General features: G+C 37.4%; 1 protein-coding gene across 4 annotated transcripts in view; it reads left to right on the top strand.

Annotated features, from left to right (window-relative positions):
* Positions 1–21,016, top strand: part of ZNF407 (zinc finger protein 407) — a 482,381-nt gene that overhangs the window by 35,362 nt on the left and 426,003 nt on the right. For all 4 annotated transcript variants that reach the window (XR_010323432.1, XM_003406691.4, XM_064294401.1 and 1 more), the window contains exons 2-3: positions 919–5,673; positions 11,374–11,488. Coding sequence is in view for 3 of the 4 variants with exons in the window: in XM_003406691.4 (XP_003406739.2) it covers positions 975–5,673; positions 11,374–11,488 (4,814 nt within the window). In the remaining variant the exon portion in view is untranslated. The remainder of the gene's footprint in view (positions 1–918; positions 5,674–11,373; positions 11,489–21,016) is intronic.

Raw genomic sequence — 21,016 nt, 5'->3', positions numbered from 1 at the left:
CAGACAACACAAAATGGCTGTTAGATGAGGAAATCCATGATTGACAGCTGGAATATGAGTAGCTTTTCATTGGCAAAAGAGCCTGAGCATGAATGAAGATCTGAGGAGAATATACATGGTGTTAGTTGGGATATGTTTAGAAATAGATTTAGAAAAATTATTGTATAGGCTCTTTGCCTGAGGGGTGAAAGATGGAGCAGTTGTTTTTAAATTACACTGCTTTTACACAGAACTTGGGTTCCTCTGGGAGGAGGCCTACCTTCCTGACTTACCTCACAGCCAGAACCAAAAACCTGTTGCTGTTGGGTTGATTCCTACTCATAGTGACCCTCTGGGTTTCACAGCAGCTCTGTTTTAATCTGTTTTACATAGTGAAAGTTCACCAAAACTTAACTTGAAAAGAGGGCTTCTCTGTTAAAAAAAAACTTTCTGTTAAAAAAAAGAAAAAGTAGTAGATTGAAAAATACAGGTATAAAAAATGAAAAAAATATGGGAATATTTTTGACAGCTAGTGAAGAGAAGGAAACCCTGGTGGCATAGTGGTTAAGAGCTGTGACTGCTAACCAAAGGGCCAGCAGCTCGAATCCGCCAGGCGTTCCTTGGAAACTCTGTGGGGCAGTCCTACTCTGTCCTTAGGATCACTGAGTTGGAATCAACTCGACGGCACTGGGTTTGTTTAGTGGAGAGAACCAGTTTTTCTATCAAAGAAACCGTTGCATTGGTGTCTTTCCCCAAATTTGATTGCATACTTTTCATAAAGGGCTTCGTACAGACATGTGATGAACTTTATCTAAAGATGAAGAAAATTTTATCGAGGCTGATTTTATGATTTTTTTCCATCTAATGGTCAATTTATGTAGACTTTAGGATTAAAAAAAAATGTTCAGAGCTTTCATACTGTGTTAATTTACTTCACAGGTGGCGAGTGCCCTGTAACGCACCCTTGACACAGGGACATTGTCAGCACTTTATTAATGATGGATTCTGAGAAGAAACCCGAAAGCGATGAGGATGAAAATAGAAACAAAGAAGCACAAGCCTTGAGCACTGTCTCATCCCCTACTGTAGAGTGTGTGCGTGAATCTCAGGTGATCACAGATTCCTCTCTGCAGGAAGCATGCACAAACCCCGAGAGGAAAGAAGAAAATTCCGCAAGCAAAAGAGGGTTTTCAGAATCATCAAACCTGGACTGTATTGTCCTGGAGGAAGATAGAAGTAAACATGCTTCTAAACGGATGAAATTAGACAAGGCAGAGCCCCTGAAGTGTGGAGAGCAGGGCATTTGTGCAGCCCTGGCAGTGGGGACCCCACAAGAGGAACCGGCCCAAGAGGCCTTCCCGAGTGACTGCCCAGGCGGGGACCCGAGGCTGCCTGGCACCTTCGCTGCTGCCTGCGATTTCAGCACTGTCCAGGATGTTGCTCTGAAAACTGATAGTGAAAAGAAGTCTGCTCAGGAAGTGGTTTCCCTTGATCCGGAAGGAGATGTTCCTTTCGCCCTGCAGGAGGTTAGTGTGAGCTGCACCACTGGAAACGTAGACAGTGTTCTCAAATGCAGCACATGTGGCCAGTTGTTTTCTTCTTGCTCAGACTTGGATAAGCATGCCGAGTGCCACCTGCAGCCGTCTGAGGAACACACCTGCTGCCACTGTAGCCACAAAGCTGAGAGCAGCGCTGCTTTGCATCAACACATCAAACAAACACATGGGCCACAGAAAGTCTTTTCCTGTGACCTCTGTGGCTTTCAGTGTGTCGAAGAAAACCTGTTGAGTGCGCATTATCTTGGCAAAACACATCTCCGGCGTCAGAATCTTGCTGCTCGTGGAGGATTTGTACAGATGTTAACAAAGCAGTCTTTTCCTAAAAAACCATGTGCCACGGGAACAAAAAATGTTCGCGCAAAATCAAGAGCTTCTAAACCAATAACTAAGAGTAGTGATTCAAAAGGATTACAAAACACTGGAAGCAGATTTAAAGATTTCAGAGAAAGTGCTTCTAAACAAAGTGGTAGTGGCAGTGAGCTTCTTGTGGAAATGATGCCATCCAGAAGTACCTCTTCAGAAAAAGTAGCAATTGTCGAAGAAAATGTTACCTCCCTTGGTATAGTTCGAAATCCTGAAAACCAGGGTACAAAGCTAGGAGATTTAGTGACCTCAGAGAGTCTCTTAGATAAATTGGAACCTACCAGAAATACCTTTCAGACCACACACAATATCAATATGAGACCCAGGCCCGAGCGAAATATTCTCACGTTGGGCAATAGCTTTCGGCGGCGAAGTGGCACTTTCACCCTAAAAGGCCAGGCCAAGAAAAGGTTTAATCTTTTAGGAATTAATAGAAGAGGCACAAGCGAAACTCAGAGGATGTATATGAAACACTTCAGAGCACAGATGAAAACGAGTGATGCCGAGTCAACAACTAAGCAAGTAGAAATGAGCAGCAGTGTCAAGAGTGTGTGTGTGACTACCTCAGAAACCCAGGACCTGAAGCAGATCAAGAGGAACTCCCATATTCCAGGCTCTGGGCAGCTTGATGCGCTGACAGTGAAGCCAGCTTCAGACCCCCAAATGCTGTGGACTTGTACAGACTGTGGTCACATAGCTACAAGCAGGACTGATTGGGAAATCCATGTGAGGAGGTGCCACGCAAGAACGATGGAGTTGTACTGCCAGACGTGTGACTTTTCAACTATGTCAATGAGGGACTTCGATGAACATTTGCACAATCACCAGCATCAGCAACCTGCTTCTGTCTTCAGCTGTCAGTGTTGTTCATTCATTTCCTTGACTGAAATGAATCTTCACGACCACATGAAGGAGAAGCACAGTATGGGCTTTCTTTGTATTCCTTGTAATCTATTTTTCTTGTCTGAGAAAGATATGGAAGAACACAAAACCACTGAGAAGCATCTTAGTTTATCTGTTCAGCCAAAGATTTCCCAGTCATTTAACAATGATTTGGTTTTACAGACATTACCTTTAAGTACTTTAGAACCAGAAAATATAAAAAGTTCTATGAGTGAGTCAGGAAAGACAGCTCAGGAAGAACCGAAGTCTAGGGTAAGCAATGGAAATGAAGTAAGGCATTCAACTTTAAGTAAGCCCCAGTTTCAATGTAAGAAGTGTTTTTATAAAACAAGATCTTCCACTGTTCTTACGAGACATATAAAGCTTCGGCATGGCCAAGACTATCACTTTCTTTGTAAAGCATGTAATCTTTATTCATTGAGCAAAGAAGGAATGGAGAAACACATAAAAAGAAGCAAGCATCTTGAAAATGCTAAGAAAAATAATATTGGCTTAAGCTTTGAGGAATGTATTGAAAGGGTATGTATAGGTGCAAATGATAAAAAAGAAGAGTTTAATATTTCTGGAAATGGAAGGACCGAAGGCCATGAAGAGGGTGTGCAATTACAGGAGCATTTCTGTCTTGAGAAGAAGATACTGACAAATAGGGAATTGTCACAGTCTGGTATAATCACCAAAGATAACGAATTGACTTTGACCAGTGCCCCAAAGAGAGGGAGACCTAAAGGTAACATCTCAAGGACGTGTTCACATTGTGGTCTTTTGGCTTCTAGTATTACCAACTTGACTGTTCACATTAGACGGAAACACAGTCACCAGTATAGTTATTTATGTAAAGTGTGTAAGTATTACACAGTAACTAAGGGAGACATGGAACGCCATTGTGCTACCAAGAAACACAAAGGACGTGTAGAAGTAGAAGCCAATGGAAAACAAAGTTCAGATATCATTGTTGGCCCAGAAGGGGGTAATCTCGAAGCCTGCAGAAAGACCACCAATTCAGCTGCGACCCTTTCAGATGAATATGCTGCCAAATCTGCTGAATCAGATGTCCCCATTTCAGAAAAGCCAGTAGTAGATCATGGAAACCCCGTTGAAGTTGCAGTTGAAAATGTACTTCATTCCATAGATGGGGAAGTTAACAGTCATCTTATTGATAAAAAGGAACAAACATCTCTAGAGCCAGAGGACCTTCTCCAAGACGGGCATACGTGTTCCCAGAGAGATGTTACAGGCACAGGTGACAATAAATGTCTACACTGTGAGTTTAATGCTCACTCTTCTGCTTCTCTAGAACTGCACGTAAAACGGAAACATACCAAAGAGTTCGAGTTTTATTGCATGGCGTGTGATTATTATGCAGTCACTCGTCGAGAGATGACTAGGCACGCAGCAACAGAGAAGCACAAAATTAAAAGACAGTCTTATCTTAGCTCTTCTACAAATGTAGAAGCAAGTTCTGCAGAAATGTCTAAAAGTATCATTATAACTGAAGAGGAGCATCAACAAAATTCTGAAGAATTTCAGATAATTTCTGACCAGCCATCAGACACTCTTAAGTCTAGAAATGCCACAGATTGTTCTATTTTAGATGTGAATACAAATGTAGATATGTCTAAAGTACTCTGTGCTCCTGATTTGGTAGAAATTGAGACTGAAGAAGAATCTAATTTCAGCGAAGATCATCCCTTTTGTGTGACTTTCCAGCAGCCCCTTGTCAAGGATAAAGCTGTGAAACCCGAGGAGATGGTATCCCTTAATATTTCCTCCAAATATGGCTCCCTAAGCAAACTTCAGAATGAAAACTCAGGAAAGTCAGCTTTGAATTGTGAAAAAGCAAAGGAAAACCACACTATACTGAATGACATCCGTGATCCCAGTGCACATTGTGAGAGGAGTGGGGGAGATGCAGCCGTGAACCTGTCCCTAGGTCCTAAAGCTCTGGCTGCAGAGCACCCAGTGGAGAGTACTGTCCCTGTCATGATGAGCGTCACAAGAGAACAGCTGAACCTGGGCAGCAGTGTGCAAGGCAAAGTCGGAGGTATGCCTACTTCAGAGAATTTGAAAGGAATGCACGAAGACCCTCTTCTGGAGAATAAGGAAACTCTGACAAATTCACAGCATGAAACTAGAATTATTCTGGAAGAGGATGGCCCAGCTTCTGATAGCACGGTTGAAAGTAATGATGTTTATGAAACCATAATCAGTATTGATGACAAAGGGCAGGCCATGTACAGTTTTGGCCGGTTTGATTCTTCCATAGTAAGGATAAAGAACCCTGAGGATGGTGAATTGATAGACCAGTCTGAGGAAGGCCTGGTAGCAACCAGAGTGCGAATTAGTGAGTTGCCCTTAAAAGACTCCGCTCAAGGTGTGAAAAAGAAGAAACCTGAAGGCAGTTGCCTTGGTGAATCAACACGGATTCGTTGTGATGACTGTGGCTTCTTAGCAGATGGCTTGAGTGGACTGAATGTTCACATCGCCATGAAGCACCCTACAAAAGAGAAACACTTTCATTGTTTACTGTGTGGGAAATCATTTTATACCGAAAGCAACCTTCACCAGCACTTAGCTAGTGCTGGTCATCTGAGAAATGAACAGGCGAGTGTGGAAGAGCTTCCCGAGGGGGGGGCCACCTTCAAATGTGTCAAGTGTACTGAGCCCTTTGATTCGGAGCAGAATTTATTTCTCCACATTAAAGGACAACATGAGGAATTGCTGCGGGAGGTGAATAAGTACATAGTGGAAGACACTGAGCAAATCAACCGGGAGAGAGAGGAGAATCAGGGAAACGTGTGCAAGTATTGTGGAAAGATGTGTCGCAGCAGCAACTCGATGGCATTTCTAGCACACATTCGCACACACACAGGTAGGTAAACTCTGCATCAATCCGGTATTTACCTGTCAGTACAGATGAGCATAAAACCTAGGCGTTCCTTCCCATCAGGTATGCCATCCTTACCTGCGTTTGCATCTTGGCCCCCTTTCACTGCTGTGTGGCTTCTGGACATCTGCAGTAAGTCATTGATGACACTTAACATTTCTAAAGGTAATTAAGTCCTAGTGACTCCAAAGGGCTGGAGTTTGAGAAATTTCTTTGAATCTTGTCAGAAGGCTTTGCACCTCTGATGCCTTTGTTGGATCCCTGCCTCTTACAACTTGCCAGTTGTTTCAGAGTCCGTTTGGTTTTCCAAAGCATATAAATTAAGTGGCACTTTATGTTTTGAGAAGACATGTTAAGTGGCTTTTGAGGAGTGCAGTAGTACAAAATTTCATACAATTTTAGGGATTTTAAAATATTCATCATCAGATATTTTGATATTCAGATGTGTAACTCCCAAAGCTTCAAGGATCAACATCCATCAACACTTTTCAAGGTCAGTGGGTACTGGGGATTTGGTGTTCGTGGACGTGGCACCTGATATGGTTTTTGTGCTCTGTCACACTTGGTGTTCCATTTTAATGTTTGATTTTAGGTAGAAATAACAAAAAAAAAAAAAATTTTTTTTTTTTTGGTGGAAAATACATCAGCCATTCTAAATTTATGTAAAAATTCACTGCACTGTTTCTATAAACCTGCCATACATTCTTTATTTTAAATAGACAGCTTTTCTAAATCACTGTGCTCTGCTTAGACAAGTCCTGTCTCCATGGTTGAATTTATGAGTGGATTTGAATAATAAATTCACATTTCAATGAACATATTTTCATTAAAACTGTAAGGTTTATTTTACTGTACTTTTAAATAATGGCTTATTATTGAAGCTATACTTTAAATTCATGGAGTTTTTGAAACTTAGTGCATGGTTACAAGGAGGAAGACAAACGAGTATCAAACATTATTAATAGTTTAGTGTGATTAAAAAGAGATCAAAGTTTTTCATTGAAGAAGGTAAAAGGACAACCTACAGAGGACTAATCTAATCTAGGTGGATGTAAACGTTGTACTCGTGATCCTAACTGTTCTCATGCAATAGAGGTGTCTCTGTTACCTAGCGCAGCTATAATAGAAGTACCATAAATGAGTGGCTTTAACAAAAAGAAATTGATTTTCTCACAGTTTAAGAGGCTAGAAGTCCAAATTAGGGTGTTGGCTCTAGGGGAAGGCTTTCTCTCTCTGTTAGCTCTGGGAGAAGGTACTTGTCTCCTTGAGCTTCTGCTCCTGGGTGATCTTCATGTGGCTTGGCATCTTTCTTTCCCCATCTCTGCTCTTAGCTTGCTCATTGAACTCTCTTTTATATCTCAAAAGAGATTGACTCAAGATACACCGAACACTAATCCTGCCTCATTAACATAACAAAGACCTCCCATTCCCAAATGGGATTATAATCACAGGCATAGAGGTGTTAGGAAATTACAACACGTATTTTTAGGGACACAATCTATCCATAACAACAGGCAATGTTTAGGAATAAGTCCACCCACTCATTTATTTGCATTCTTAATACCTCTGTCAGCACCATGTTACGGGCCACGTTCAGATATGATACTGTTTTAGAAACCAGGCTCCTTCACATGTGCAGAAAATATGTACTTTCTTAATATGTCCTCTTAAGGCAGATAAAACTGAATAAAACTAAGAGGAAGATGCTAATGGAGCTCTCTTTAGAATTCTTGATGCAACTGTCTGGTCAAGACATGTTGCTTATAATTGATGTGTCCATTACTTGAATTCTCTTGTAATTATAGTCAATAAGTCTTGTAAATGTGTTAAAGCTCACTAAAAGCATACAAATTCAAGAACAGAGTGAGGCTAATAATTTAAAATAATCAATGTAGGCATTTCAGCACTTAATTTCCCTTGTGTGTTGATAGCTGATCATTCTTAATCCATTAAGATTTATTTAGTCGTTTACAATGCAAAATAGGTTTGCACTGGTCACTTGTGCCATTTGAAAATGTCCACCAGGTTAAGTGCAGAATGTAGTCCATTAGTCTTCCTTGACTATATGTATTAATTGCATTTAAAATCAAGTTAATGTGGATGTGAAAGTGAGGTAACTATCAATATGTGACAGAGTAACCCTACTTATATAAGTTACATCATTGATTGTAACATTTAGTAAAAGTTAGCGTACTTTTTAACATCTCATGTTGGTCTTATCAGCAAGTGCATTTTTATTGTACTCCGAAATAGCTTTTAAAAGAACACTGTGCCTGAGTGCACAGTACCAGTCTTCATTCTGCAAGCCATTTTGGGGGAGGGGGGGAGTTGCTGTCCAGGTTTTAATCCAAGTTTTTTCCTGGGAACACCTTCAAATGAATTGCTTTTCTGATACTTTGCTTATGCCCATGAAGTAGTAATGCAGGCACTGTTATTGATGGTTAACTGGAAAAGGGCTTACTCTTCCAATCCCTGTTTTCATATTTTATGATTTACTATATGTTTTATATAACCTTTTCTTCCCATCCTTAGCACTATAAAAGCCACACTCGAAGAAATAAATGAGTCTTGGTTAGGAAAAGGCCTCCTGGAATTCTCCAGTGCCTCTGCCTGTATGCCAGAGAGCCTGTCTTTCCTTCCACAGCATGTCAGTGGTACAGAAAAGCCAGGCACTGTCTCTCCTGCATTATTCTGTTGCGTTAAGCTTTTCTCTCATATATGGTGGCAAACACCATTCAGCGAGAAGGTGTCTGAAGCCACTCCATTTTATGTTCAGAGTGTTCCGTCTGTGTGCCATTTGAGCGTGCTCCCGGGCCAGGAGATGGAAAACTCCACTGACCAGTGCTAGCCTATGAGAATTCAGGAAGCCAGTCTGCTTGAGAACAGATGATTGGAAGAATCCAGCAGTCAGTGCTTCAAGTGTAGTGGGGACAAGGACTTCCTTGTTTGCTGCCTCCTCCTTGCCCCTCACATAGCTGGGAAGACATGAATAAAGGCTTGAGCAGGTGAATGAATGTTGACGTGTTTCAGGAGCACTGCAGAATTGAGGCTGTACTACAGAAGCATTAGGTGATGGGCTGTATATGCATGATTTCTTTAAGACCTAAGGTTTTTTTTTTTTTTTTAATGTTCAGGTCACTTCAATGAATGCATTAAAAAAAACACTGCTGTCGAGTCGATTCCGACTCATAGCGATAGAATTAGTAATCCCTGATAATTGAGAAGTGCCTGAGTAGGACTGAGTGAAGACTTTTAAAGTATTTGGAAGTCTTTTGGTAAAATAATAAGGTACCAGAAAGTTAGAGGGATTTTTTAGTTTTTCCCTTTTGCAAAACCCTGTAGGCCAAATTAAAACAAACAAAAACACCTACTGAGGATAATGCTGTTGCAAGGAGTGGGCCCACTTAAAATAGTATTGAAAGTTTATTGTAATCAAAATACACCTCAAAGAAAGACAAATATAGAAATATGTGGTTTTACAACTTTTGCCTTATAAACGCTATGCCTGGATTTATTTTGGAATGCAGATAGCAAGTTTAAAAATGGAAATATTACCAGTTTGAAAAAAAAAGTTTTTGTTTTCTTACACCGATCAATATTGCCTTTAGTCTGCTAGCATTTGGATTTTTATGGCACAGAAAGGAGATTTTACTATGAAAAATAGTCAAGACCTCAGTGGTTTTGGGTGACAGTGGCCACCAAAACAACAAATTGATATATTGTCCACATATTGTATCAGTGGTCACCAAAACCTAGAGGAACTAGAGTTTTTTCACAAAGGAGCCCATATATAGTAAATTGAAGCCACCAAAGGTCCTGTCTGGCTCCAATCCTTTGTGACACCTGTGGTGACAGAAAGAGGAACGAATTTACGATTTAATTGCTGCATGAGAAAAATGAAAACTTATATCTATTAGGTAGTTTAGATCCATTAACCAAAATTGCAATACAATAGTGAGAGAGCTTTAACGTCTTTGTTTAGACTCTTGATATTATTGTTAGTTAATAATTTCCTAGTACTTTAGTTAATTTCCGAGTTACTTTAATATCTTTCATACATTTTAACTTAAAGTACAGGTGAATTGGTCTTCTGACTTTTTTTCCTTTGCAAAAGCACCTTTATGGAATTCTGTGTAGATACGGAAATGCTTCAGAGTAGCGAGAGGCTTAGTTTTATCAGAATCATTTAAATAAACTGTAGTTTCTAATGTGATTGATAGAATGTGATTGCCTTAAGCTGCAGTCTCAACCTGCTTTTGACATTTAAACATATAAAGCTGACTAGATAGAACCATTCAGGTGCTAAATATATTTTACATCTACTTCTAACAGTAGAAATGGAAGTATTAAGAGATCTGGCTTCATTGTCATTGAACTGTGAAATATTCAACCTTGTCTGCCCGTGCTTAGCACTGTTGACTTTTTTATTTCAGTGAGAAGATTAAAATTAAATGCTTCACTTTTTTTTGTCAGCTTTTGGGAATTAAATTGAAATTTAAGACTCAAATTTTTTACTGAGTGCTTCAATTTCAACAAAGTATTCTTGGAGGATTCCCCCCCCCCCAAGAGTACTGCACAAAGGTTCATTAATCAAATATGATTTATTGCAGTTTTTTTATTTGAGCTCATTTTGTATATTTATTAAAGCTCACATTTTATATTATGTCTAACTGTATTGGAAGAGGTAATTCACCAAATTTGTACTAAATATGATATGAAGAATATGGAAACGTATTGTACTGATTTTGAACTGAGGTTTTTATGATTTTAATGTATGTATAAGACAAAAAAGAAAAAAAAATTTTTTTTCCTATTTGAATTAGTGGTTAGAAAATTGAAAAATGGTGTATAGGTGTTAAGAGTGTTGCTTCTCAGTAATGTGGAGTATCTATTAGTAACCATGATACCGATTATCTCTTAGTAACCATGTTTCAGTTACAATCTGTTGCTGACAGTGAGGATAATTTAATCTTACTTCCTTATGAAATGATTTAAAATTTTTTTGTTGGCGCTTTATGTTCTATGTTCAAATATTTGTTTTGGAAATAAATAACAGCTATACTGTCAATACTTGTGGTTTGTAGAATCATCACGTTTTTATTATAAAACAATCATAAAAACATAATTTATCTACTGTATGTCTATACATTGTATGTTATTAAAATTGTCATAAATCATTTGGGATAAATGGCAGAAAAATCTGAGATTACATTGTTAATGTGAATAAATTCAAAGCCAGAGAAATATGAGGAAACTAAGAAGTTTATTGGATGATAAGCATACTTTTTAAAATAACACGACCCTGTATGCATTTGTGTTTTTGAAATGTCCCATTTTAAATGTTGAGTGACTTTACAATATATTTTTATGAACTATAAGAAAAATATTTAAAATTATTTAGCTCATCTCTTCTACTTAGTCCTGCTCATTTGCATCACTTTCTGACTTTAAATCTCAGAAATGTTATTGAAAGTTAGGAACACTCATCAAAACAGTAAAGCCATCTAGGTGGAATAATTACGGAACGCTGGTCTATAAAAATGATAAAATGAATGCAAGCACTCCATTTTGGGGACAGAATTTCTTAATTAGGTTAACAGTATGATTTAAGATTTAGCCCTCTTTTTAAACTATCAGTAATGTATTATTCAAATTCAAATAATATTTTATGTTAAACTTACTTAGGATCAAAACCATTCAAGTGCAAGATATGCCATTTTGCAACAGCTCAGCTTGGAGATGCCAGAAACCATGTCAAAAGGCACCTTGGGATGAGGGAGTACAAGTGTCACGTCTGTGGGTGAGTAAATTGGGGCCCTCTGCCATGGTGAACCAGGAAGCGTGTGCAGGATATCCATTGTTTCAGAACTCAAAACTGATATGAGTAAGAGTGGCTAAAATTATGCGTGCGGATCCTTTTTCCCATTGTTATGGTAAATTCCTTAAATACAGTTATGACATTCTTCTCCCACTTCTAATCCTGTACTGAAGAAGAGCAATTTTATGGGCTACAAGGTCAATTTGAACCTGTAATCTGTAAATTGACTAAATTATAGGATGTTCATTCACATTGCTAGAGAGAACTGTAAATTCCATTTGTTGTTGTTAGGTGCCGTCGCCATTTAAAGACGTAAAAAATATCTTTAGGCGTGCTTATGTTTGCTTTTCTTTCTTTCTGCTATCCTGCTTTAATTTTCTTCACATTAATGAATCTTTGGTTCCATTGGACACATTCTCTAAGGAAAGAAACAAAAGACTTAATTTCGGACAGCTGGTCACTAATTATTGCAGAGTTGAAGCTTAAAAAACAGAATATAATGTCATGTTTTTGTGTAACTTTATTTCAAAAGATGTTGTTTTCCTTTTTTAGTTAATGGTTATTTCCTCTGAAGAATCATTCATAATGTTTAATTGTCACTCAAATGTGTTGCATTTAATAGGAAGCACTGAGACGCCTAATGCAAAACTAATTAATTTAGCAGAAATGTTTAAAAGGTTTTAAAATGCCATGACATATATAGTATTTCGTTGGACTTTCAGAGTGGGATTTTAATACCTTACTCCTGATTAAAAATATATTTTAATGTTATTATGCTAGCAAAATGAACTCATAAGTGCATCATATAAAAACACTTTATGTGAAACCTGAGAAACCTGCAGTTCTTATGGGTAATGCACAAAATAGTACAGGATCAGTTAAATTATACAATGCATACGTGTTGTATTAGGCTTATTTTTTAGTAGAAGATTCTTCTGGTTGTCACTGCTGTGTAAATATAAGTCAAAAGCAGGTTTGGCTTTTTGTTGGACAGTACCTTTCACTCCAGGCTGCAGTTGCATTTTTTGACCCTTCCGATAGTTTCACAAATAACTTTGCAAGCAGTTTTATTAACCATGGCCTGTGATTTATTCATTGGCAGGATTGATGGTTCACTGACTTGCAGCTAAAGTAAATGAAGATGAACCTTTGCCCGAAAGCTCCCTGAAGATCAGTGGCAGAATGAGTTTTGTTACTTCTGATTTTAGCTGCAAGGGTCAAGTGCCAAATGGTTCATTTTAATTGCTCTAGGCCGTGGAATTTTAAAAGATACCTAATTTATTGTTTTTACCCATGTGAGTTATAGGAAAGAGGAAGGCCCTGACTCTGGTGAAAATTTGCTGTTAGATGGGAGTAAGCAGTTTCTTCCCCATTTCTGTGAAATAATTAAACAATTTATTCATTTTGTTAGGGTTACTAAAACTCTGGAAAGGAAAGATGAAACCTTTTCGGAGAACAGTTTCTGACATATGTAGCATCAAAAACAATACTTAATTGATTGGCTCTAATTGTACAGTTTAACAATGCATACTTAGCTAATTGCTTAGCACATATAACTGTTTCAACAGTAGTTTATATATTTGATTTGCCAGATACAGAATTACAAATAAGAATACATAAAAACAAAAAACATTGAATTTTACACTGCTGTCAGAGTTCTGTGAATGTGTGTGTGTGTATTAAAAAAACACTCTAGGTTCCAAAATTACCCCTCTTAGAATTACGGTAGTCATTGAATTTTACCTATGAAATAATAGTTTCCTTTATTTGTTAAATGAAATATGATTTTAAAGTTACATAACAGAGGTTTTAACAGGGTGGATATTATCACAGTGAAGATAAAAGTTTTGAAGAATGGCAGTCAACTGAAGAATGCCAACTCTGTAGTTGAAATACAACAGTAATGAATTGGGCACCCTTTAATGTACAATAAAAAGTGTCATAGGTTGTCCTGGATTTTGTATTTCAAAGGGACAGGGCAGTCTGTAAGTGAAAAATTAAGTAGAAAGCATAAAAAAATGCAAGGACTGGCTATGAGATTAGTGGAACGAGAGAGCATTGGTATATTAACATCACTGACAATGTCAATTCATTATCATTGATGGCTAAATAATCTGAGAAATGCTCAGTGGACCTATTAGTTCCTGAACATAAGCAGCTCATGCTGCAGTTCTTCATTAGCTTTAATTGCTATAAATTTTACCTTTTAAAAAATCATGCTTTAAAAGGTGACGCGATTTTTCAGGAACATTAACTCTATAATTTTGTCACAAACAGAAAGTCTTGCACTGTGTTTTCTTTTCTACAATAGTTCATATCTTAGTCTCTGTCTTTTAGAATTGGAAGTTATTATTTTTTTTTAAATAGTCCTGATTGAGTAATGACACAGAAAAACAGCAGGGCAGGCACAGGCTTAAAGTGAAATTAGTACTCATAGCGTTGTATCCTTTTTTTCCATAGTAACTTCGTTTTCTTGAAAAATCTCGTATTTTATGACGAAATGGCAGAGTCAAATAACTTGAAGAAATTACCAAAATGCATTTTGGTCAACTGAGCTCATTATTCACGTTTTAGATTATTTGAAATTGTTTGACATCTTTTTCATGTCACTATCTTTATATGAGATTTAAGTGCTTATTAACTATGTATCTTGTGTTTTTTGCTAAGGTTGAGTTTTAGGGTTTGCTTTAGCAATCTCCTTAATAAAAACTGTCTTTTAAACTTATTCAAGTTGTCTGGCCCTAAGCTGATTTTTTTTCTTTGAGTCTTAAAGGTCAATTTTAAGATATCATTTTCCCTTCACTAGCAAATCTTAACTACAATATATCATGGATTTAGGTTAGTTTGGCATAAGCAGCTGAGTGCATTCGATGTCTGATTCCTGCTGGATAACCAGGATTCAGAGTTCAGGATTTAAGTTTGGCTTACCCATGGTTTATGTGCCCATGGCACAGTAAAAATTTTTACAAATGCATTGCTGTGCCCTTCATGTTTTAAGTACATGTTATAAAAGCAACCAAACCTAAACTAAACCCACTGCCATCAAGTTGATTCCGACTCATAGTGACCCTATAGGACAGAGTAGTACTGCCCCACAGAGTTTCCAAGGCTGTAAATCTTTACAGAAGGAGACTGCCATATCTTTCTTCCACGGAGCTGCTGGTGGGTTCGAACCATCGACCTTAAGGTTGGTAGCTGAGTGCTTAACCACTGCACCACAAGGGCTCCTCAATACATGTTATAGGTAACTCTATTTAAAAGCTATTTGCTTTACTTTCACTTTTAAAAGGAGCAGTGTTTGAATAGCACAGTTTCGAAATGTTTTTCTTAAATCTGAGTGTGACCTCAAGAGGAATACTATAGAATATTGGTGTTTTTATGTTTCAGCACTTGACAGGTAGTTAGCATGAAGATCTGCTGTGGATCTGACATAGGGCTTAAAAAAAAAAAAAATTTTTTTTTTTTTTTTGAGTGGGGGAGAAAATAAGAAATCATAGAAAGCATCACTAAATACAGGTTAGCAATTCTGTTGGGAACATGTGTTTAAAAATAGGCCAAACACCTATTTTTACTAAATCCATGATCTTTACCTTTATGTTTTTCAGTAGTCAAGAACTTGAAAATCTCAGTGTTTGAAAAAAGTCATTGTAGACACCATGTTTTGCTAAAGTCTTTTAAGTTTATTTTAATATTGTGTGCGTATATCTAGATATACGTACGTACACATATAATACACATATAATACTCTCAACAGTAGTATTTTGTATTTATGCAGTGCTTTGTGGACTAATAAATGCTTTAATCAACATTTTTCACATTTGTTGACCTCTGTGGGTACTTTATGAGATGGTTTATCCTATGAGATTATTTTTAAGAGATTGTTTATTAATCCCACTTTACAGGTGGAAATTTGAGATTCATGGTGTTTTTCGTCATGTACTTAAATTATGTGACTAGCAATGGTGGGCTGCTGTTTTTCTTCCTTTTAGTTACCTCTTTATTTCTCTTCTCCTTTTTTGAAATTTGTTCCTTTCTTTCTTTCTTTCTTTTTTTTTTTTTGGTTACTGACTTTAATTTGTACATTTTTTTCACCTTTAGATTGTTTTCACTAACATGTTGTAACTGTAACTTATCTCCTCCCCCCCCCCCCAGGCACTTTTATTTTATTCTGCTTTTGCTCCGATTTACGTTTTTAAAAATTGCTTGCACGTTCTTTTACATTAATATTCTAGTATTCAGTCTCATTTCTTGTATCTCTTTCTTTGTTTCACTTTTCCCATTTGTAAGCGTTGTTTTAAATAATTTTATGATATTTTTCCCCCTCTCTTCTTCAAGTGTTGATCATTTCTTACCCTCGGCAAAATGAATATGTTGGTATAATAATAGAGATAAGTGCCGAAAAAAGCGGAGATTATATCATCTTTTCATTAGGGTAAAAAAAAAAAAAAAAGGTGAGGGGGTAAAATCGATCAACTGGAGTTACTGGTTTTGCTTTTCTATACTAGGTACCTTTAAAAAGTTAGTAGAAAATTAGTAGTTGGGCTGATTTCAATGAACCTCTGCAGGAAAGAATACATAACTTTTGTGTGCCATTACCCAGAAGTATAGACCCCAGCATGCATGATTTAGGGATTACATCCTCCTGAGTGATTTCCCTATGTCCAGTCGTGATTCTTATGTCCCGAGTTAAATACTTGAATACAACCTACCTGATCAGGAGAGAATAAGGGCATTTTCCAGATTTATCACCTCTGGGTTCATGAAAAGATCGCAGGCATTTTCTAATTGTATATTAACATACTTATGAACTGTTTATTCCTAGTTGGTTTAAGAGTCCTTAAATAGAAAGTTACTAATGCAGTAAAACTCTTTTTGTGTGTGTGTGGCATTACCTAGTTTTTCTGCATTAGAAGGGATCTCTATGTAGATGATTATAATGTCACTTTCTGACCTTTGCAGCTTGAATAATTGTAAATCATTGCTTCATAACGTGTCAGAGAATGTCTGTACTAGGCAATTAAATGGCAGAATATAATAGACCAAATTATTGCCTGTCATGTTTTCAACAACACAGTTAGTATTTGAGTTACACTTAATCATTACGTGCATTAGCAACTTCAGTGGAATCCAGCTTCAGGCTGAGCATGAAATACATTACATTATTTAAACCTCTAATGGTACAAGTCATTTATTTGTGTTGAAGTGTACAACATGCAGAGTTTCATAAAGCAAGGAACACTTGAGAGTTTAATTTATCCAAATCAAAGTCTAAATGCAGATAAACACAAGTGGCAAAAATTAGTAATTTTTATAGGCTGGAAATATTTAAAAATACATGGTTGTGGGTAATTGTAGGCAGCAGGAATAAATTAAAATCACTATTTTTAGTCTGCTCTGAGAACTAAAGCTGTGTATACCTAAATCATTAAAAGCACCATGGAATTGCATTTTTAGCTGAACAATTAATTATACTCGTCATATCTGCAGATCTATCCAAATAAAATAAGTGTTTGGTTCAGCTGGTTGTTTTGGTTAAAGAGATATAGATAGAAAAAGTTTGTTTTACATGGTGGCATGAATTATGCTTTGCTTGTAACAGTACAGAGTGCAACATCTCTCAATTTTGTTCAAAACATTTAACATAAAAATATGATCTCATTATAGGGGATACATTACATATTTTATGCACATAGTATTTTAATACTTTTTAATTAATGATACATTTTTGTCTTTAGTTTGAAAGCCTTTAAATGCCATGTAATGATTACTGTCAGTGAGGAGTACAAAATGAACAATATTCATTTATTCCTCTGATATTAATATCCCTGAAATACTTTTAAAATAGTGAGTAGACATTGCTTTGTATTTTTCATATATGGTCATTTTGTAATTTGAAAATCTAAGAGATATCTTGGTTATAATACCAAGGTAAAAAACATTCTTCTCAGACATGATTCTTGGGTATTTTCCTATAAATAGGGTCTATGGTTACGGTAGTGAAGAAACCCCTTCCCAGTCTCTCCCACTGTGAAAGGAAAGCTCGTTTGTCACTCTCCGCACCCTGCCTTCCTTTTGGTGGTGATATTTTCTTCAGTTTTTTGCCATGAAAGAGTGAAGTCACAGATGTGTGCTAAGCCCAGTAAGTAGGGTCCATCTGTGACAAAATAGAAATAAACAGTATCAGTCTTTAAGGTTTCGTCCCAGTGGAAAAGTCATGTGACTCAGTTTCTAAAGTCATTTTTGTTTTATTTTTACATTAAAATGTTTCAGTAGTGATTTTACAATCCCGTTGTAGAGGTACTTGGAGTTTCAGTACCCTCCTGATCCTCACAGGAAGGTGCAGCAGTGAAGTTACCTTTCTTGTTTCCTTTGCCTGTTTTCTGATTTTTTTTTTTTTTTTCCTTGTTAACCTCTTGTATACCCACCTCTTCTTGTTCATCTGTTCCTGAAGTCCTGAAGTCCTTTACCTTGTGGAGGCGTTAGATCTTTGATTTGTCCAAAACTCCTAAGAGGAGGAGGCGGGAATGCAGACAGGAAGGAAGCATCACCACTCATTCATTTTTTCTTTCAGTAAATACTTGTGGGTGTCTTCTTTGTGGCTATGGCCCGGAGAGTGGCAAGGAGGTACAGGGGCCCCACTGTCAAGGAGCTACAAGTAGGAGAGACAGATCTGGAAAAGAATCCCGAGTATAGCAAGATGACAGGAGTAAAGAATGAGGTCCAGTGATAGCACAGAGTGGGGAAGTGATTAGCTCTGCTCAGGAGCAGTAGGAAAGGCTTCCTGTGAGGTTATGTTTGAGAGACGTTGTGCCTCAAAGGATGAGGTATTCACAAGCCACATTCGAACTTTTTAATAAATAGCAAAATGAAAAAGACGTTGGAAATAATGTGACATGTAAGAGAACTGCGAGAGATCCCTAGAGTGAGTAACTAGTTGGGGTGAAGTGAGGGATTTATTTAGTATTAAATAAAAATTCATTTAACATTGCTGTGTTAGTCTTTTGGAGCCCTGATGGCATAGTGGTTAAGAACTTGGCTACTAATCAAAAGGTCAGCAGTTTGAATCCACTAGCTGCTCCTTGGAAACCCTATGGGGCAGTTCTACTCTGTCCTGTAGGGTTGCTATGAGTCAGAATCGACTCGACGGTAATGAGTTTTTAATGTTAGTCTTTAAGGTTAGAAAGATCAAAACCATATCTGCTTTAAATGGGTAGAGAAGGCTCAAATAAAGACATGTCTTAGTATTCCCAGCTGATTCAGGCAGTACTCATAGTACGGGTAGCATCTGATGTGAAGGTGAATAGGAGATGGGCAGGTAGACAGGGGCAGCACATTCCAGGCAGGGGCTCTGGTGTGTCCCACCACAGAGTATGGTATGGTCAACCTGAAGGACACACTATGTTCAACCCAAAGTACATGGTGTGCTTAGGAGCAGTTTAACACTACCTGGGGCTACACTGGGAAGCAAGGTGGACAGCTACAGGGGCTGAAGTTGAATGAGACTGGCAGGGTCAGATCACAAAGATGTGCTGTGTCAAGGAGGTGAATTCTGGTCTTTTCTCTGTTTCTTATCTCTTCTTGTCTGACTCTCCTCCTGGTTTCCTGGACTGTGAGTAGGCAGGGAATAAAGAGTGGAAAGCCTGGCAGAAGGGAATCTCCACTCCAGAATAAAAGGGTGTGTGAATTAGACACACAATTACTTTAAGAGAATTTTACTTTTTGTAATTTTAATTAGGGATACTACTGATTATAGATAATTGTAATGAAAACCTGTTCCATATATCTGAATGTAGGGTAGTTCCAAATAATAAAAGTACAGTATAATTAGGTGACTGTGTAACAGATGTCCACGTATGACTGATTCATGTAAAACAGATGCTATAGTTGTGTTTCCATAAGTGATAAATCTGGACAAGCCCTGTAGGATAGGAAATCAATAGTTTCAAAAAGTATATACTCTTTAGTAATGCACATTAGTGCTTCATGCTTTTCTTATTTCTTTATTCCTTCAGTGGTTTATGTTTCAGTGGCAGTATTCTACCTTCATACTGTCTGTCTGTTTTCACTCATCCCTTGAGATCCTTTACGAAGGCCCTTGCTGCCACTTGCTTTAGTATCGTACCAAGAACTAGTACAAAGTCTTTGTTGTCTAGGTATTAAAGTACTAAGTAACAACAGTTCCAAGCACTTAATGTTTACTGCTACTCTCTAGGATATATGATTTTTTTTGAAAATTATTTTTGATTTGCTCTTCCCATTCAGTTTAAAAAATTATTATTTACTATGAGGAGCTATTGGAATTATTGAGCTGGACCAAAGAATGGTTGTTTTTAAGGACAGATAAAGGGTTAATGAGCATCATAATTATGCTGTCAACATTGCATGTGTGGTTCCTGGGGAACTAGAAAATTCTTTCTTGTAAAACCTGGCTAATTGTAAGATCTTTCTCTAATGTATTTTAGAAGTGCTGTTGTCAATTAAATAGTGAAAATGGTCTCGTGTTGTTAACACACCCGGTAATTATCATTATAATATTAGCAGATACCGTAGTTTCGCAAATAACGCACCCACGTAAATAACCTACCCATGCATAGCGTGCCTAAGAAAATAATGGGCGAGGGGAATGCACAGTTGGGAAAGAACTGCATAATGTGTGTGTTATTTGTGTAGAAATATGGCATGATTTTTCATATTTCATGTTGTAGCCAGTGACATTGATAGATGCTTCCGAACATAAATTTGCACAAGTCTAAAAAATTGGAATGTGTTTAAATATTAAAAAGACATTTTAGTATTCACTACTAAAATTTATATAAAAAATTAGGCTTTAGAACTTACACTATTGTCTAGTCTAATCCATCTAGTAGACAGATAAAGAAATTTGGGTCAAGAGCTTAAGCGACTTTTCACAAATGGAGACAAGAACCCAGGACTTCTGACTTTCAGGTCAATGCTATTTCTGTTAGAGCCCACTAGCCTTCCAACTCATTCTAAGTATATTTCTTAAACTTTTTGGCTTCACTGATTTTAACCACCAGTCTTTTAACAAAGGAAATGATGGGTCCTTGTTTAAGTAGCAAAGTTAATTAATCAGTTTATTCATTCATTTATCGGTCAAATGTTTTCTGGGTGCTAAACATGGGAACTCTAGTTTGAGGAACTAATGGTGGTGAAAAAAAAATTGGTGGTGAGAGCTGTCATAATTCCTTTTGGGCTTATTTTGTCCGTTATCATCAACCCTGGTGGCATAGTGGTTAAGTGCTGTGGCTGCTAACCGAAGGATGGGCAGTTCGAATCCACCAGGCGCTCCTTGGAAACTGTGGGACAGTTCTGCTCTGTCCTATAGGGTCGGTATGAGTCAGAATCGACTTGACGGCAGTGGGTTTGGTTTTTGGTTTTGGTTATCATCAAAAGGTGGAATTAACTGAAAAGTGATGGGGCTACCCAAGGAGGTTGGGTCTTCATTTTGATGCAATTGTTTTCTACTTTGCGTTAGATGATAGAATACAG

This window comes from Loxodonta africana, chromosome 11 (genome assembly GCF_030014295.1).
Source record: "Loxodonta africana isolate mLoxAfr1 chromosome 11, mLoxAfr1.hap2, whole genome shotgun sequence".
Classification (NCBI taxonomy): domain Eukaryota; kingdom Metazoa; phylum Chordata; class Mammalia; order Proboscidea; family Elephantidae; genus Loxodonta; species Loxodonta africana.
This window is presented reverse-complemented; position numbering and strand designations above follow the sequence as displayed.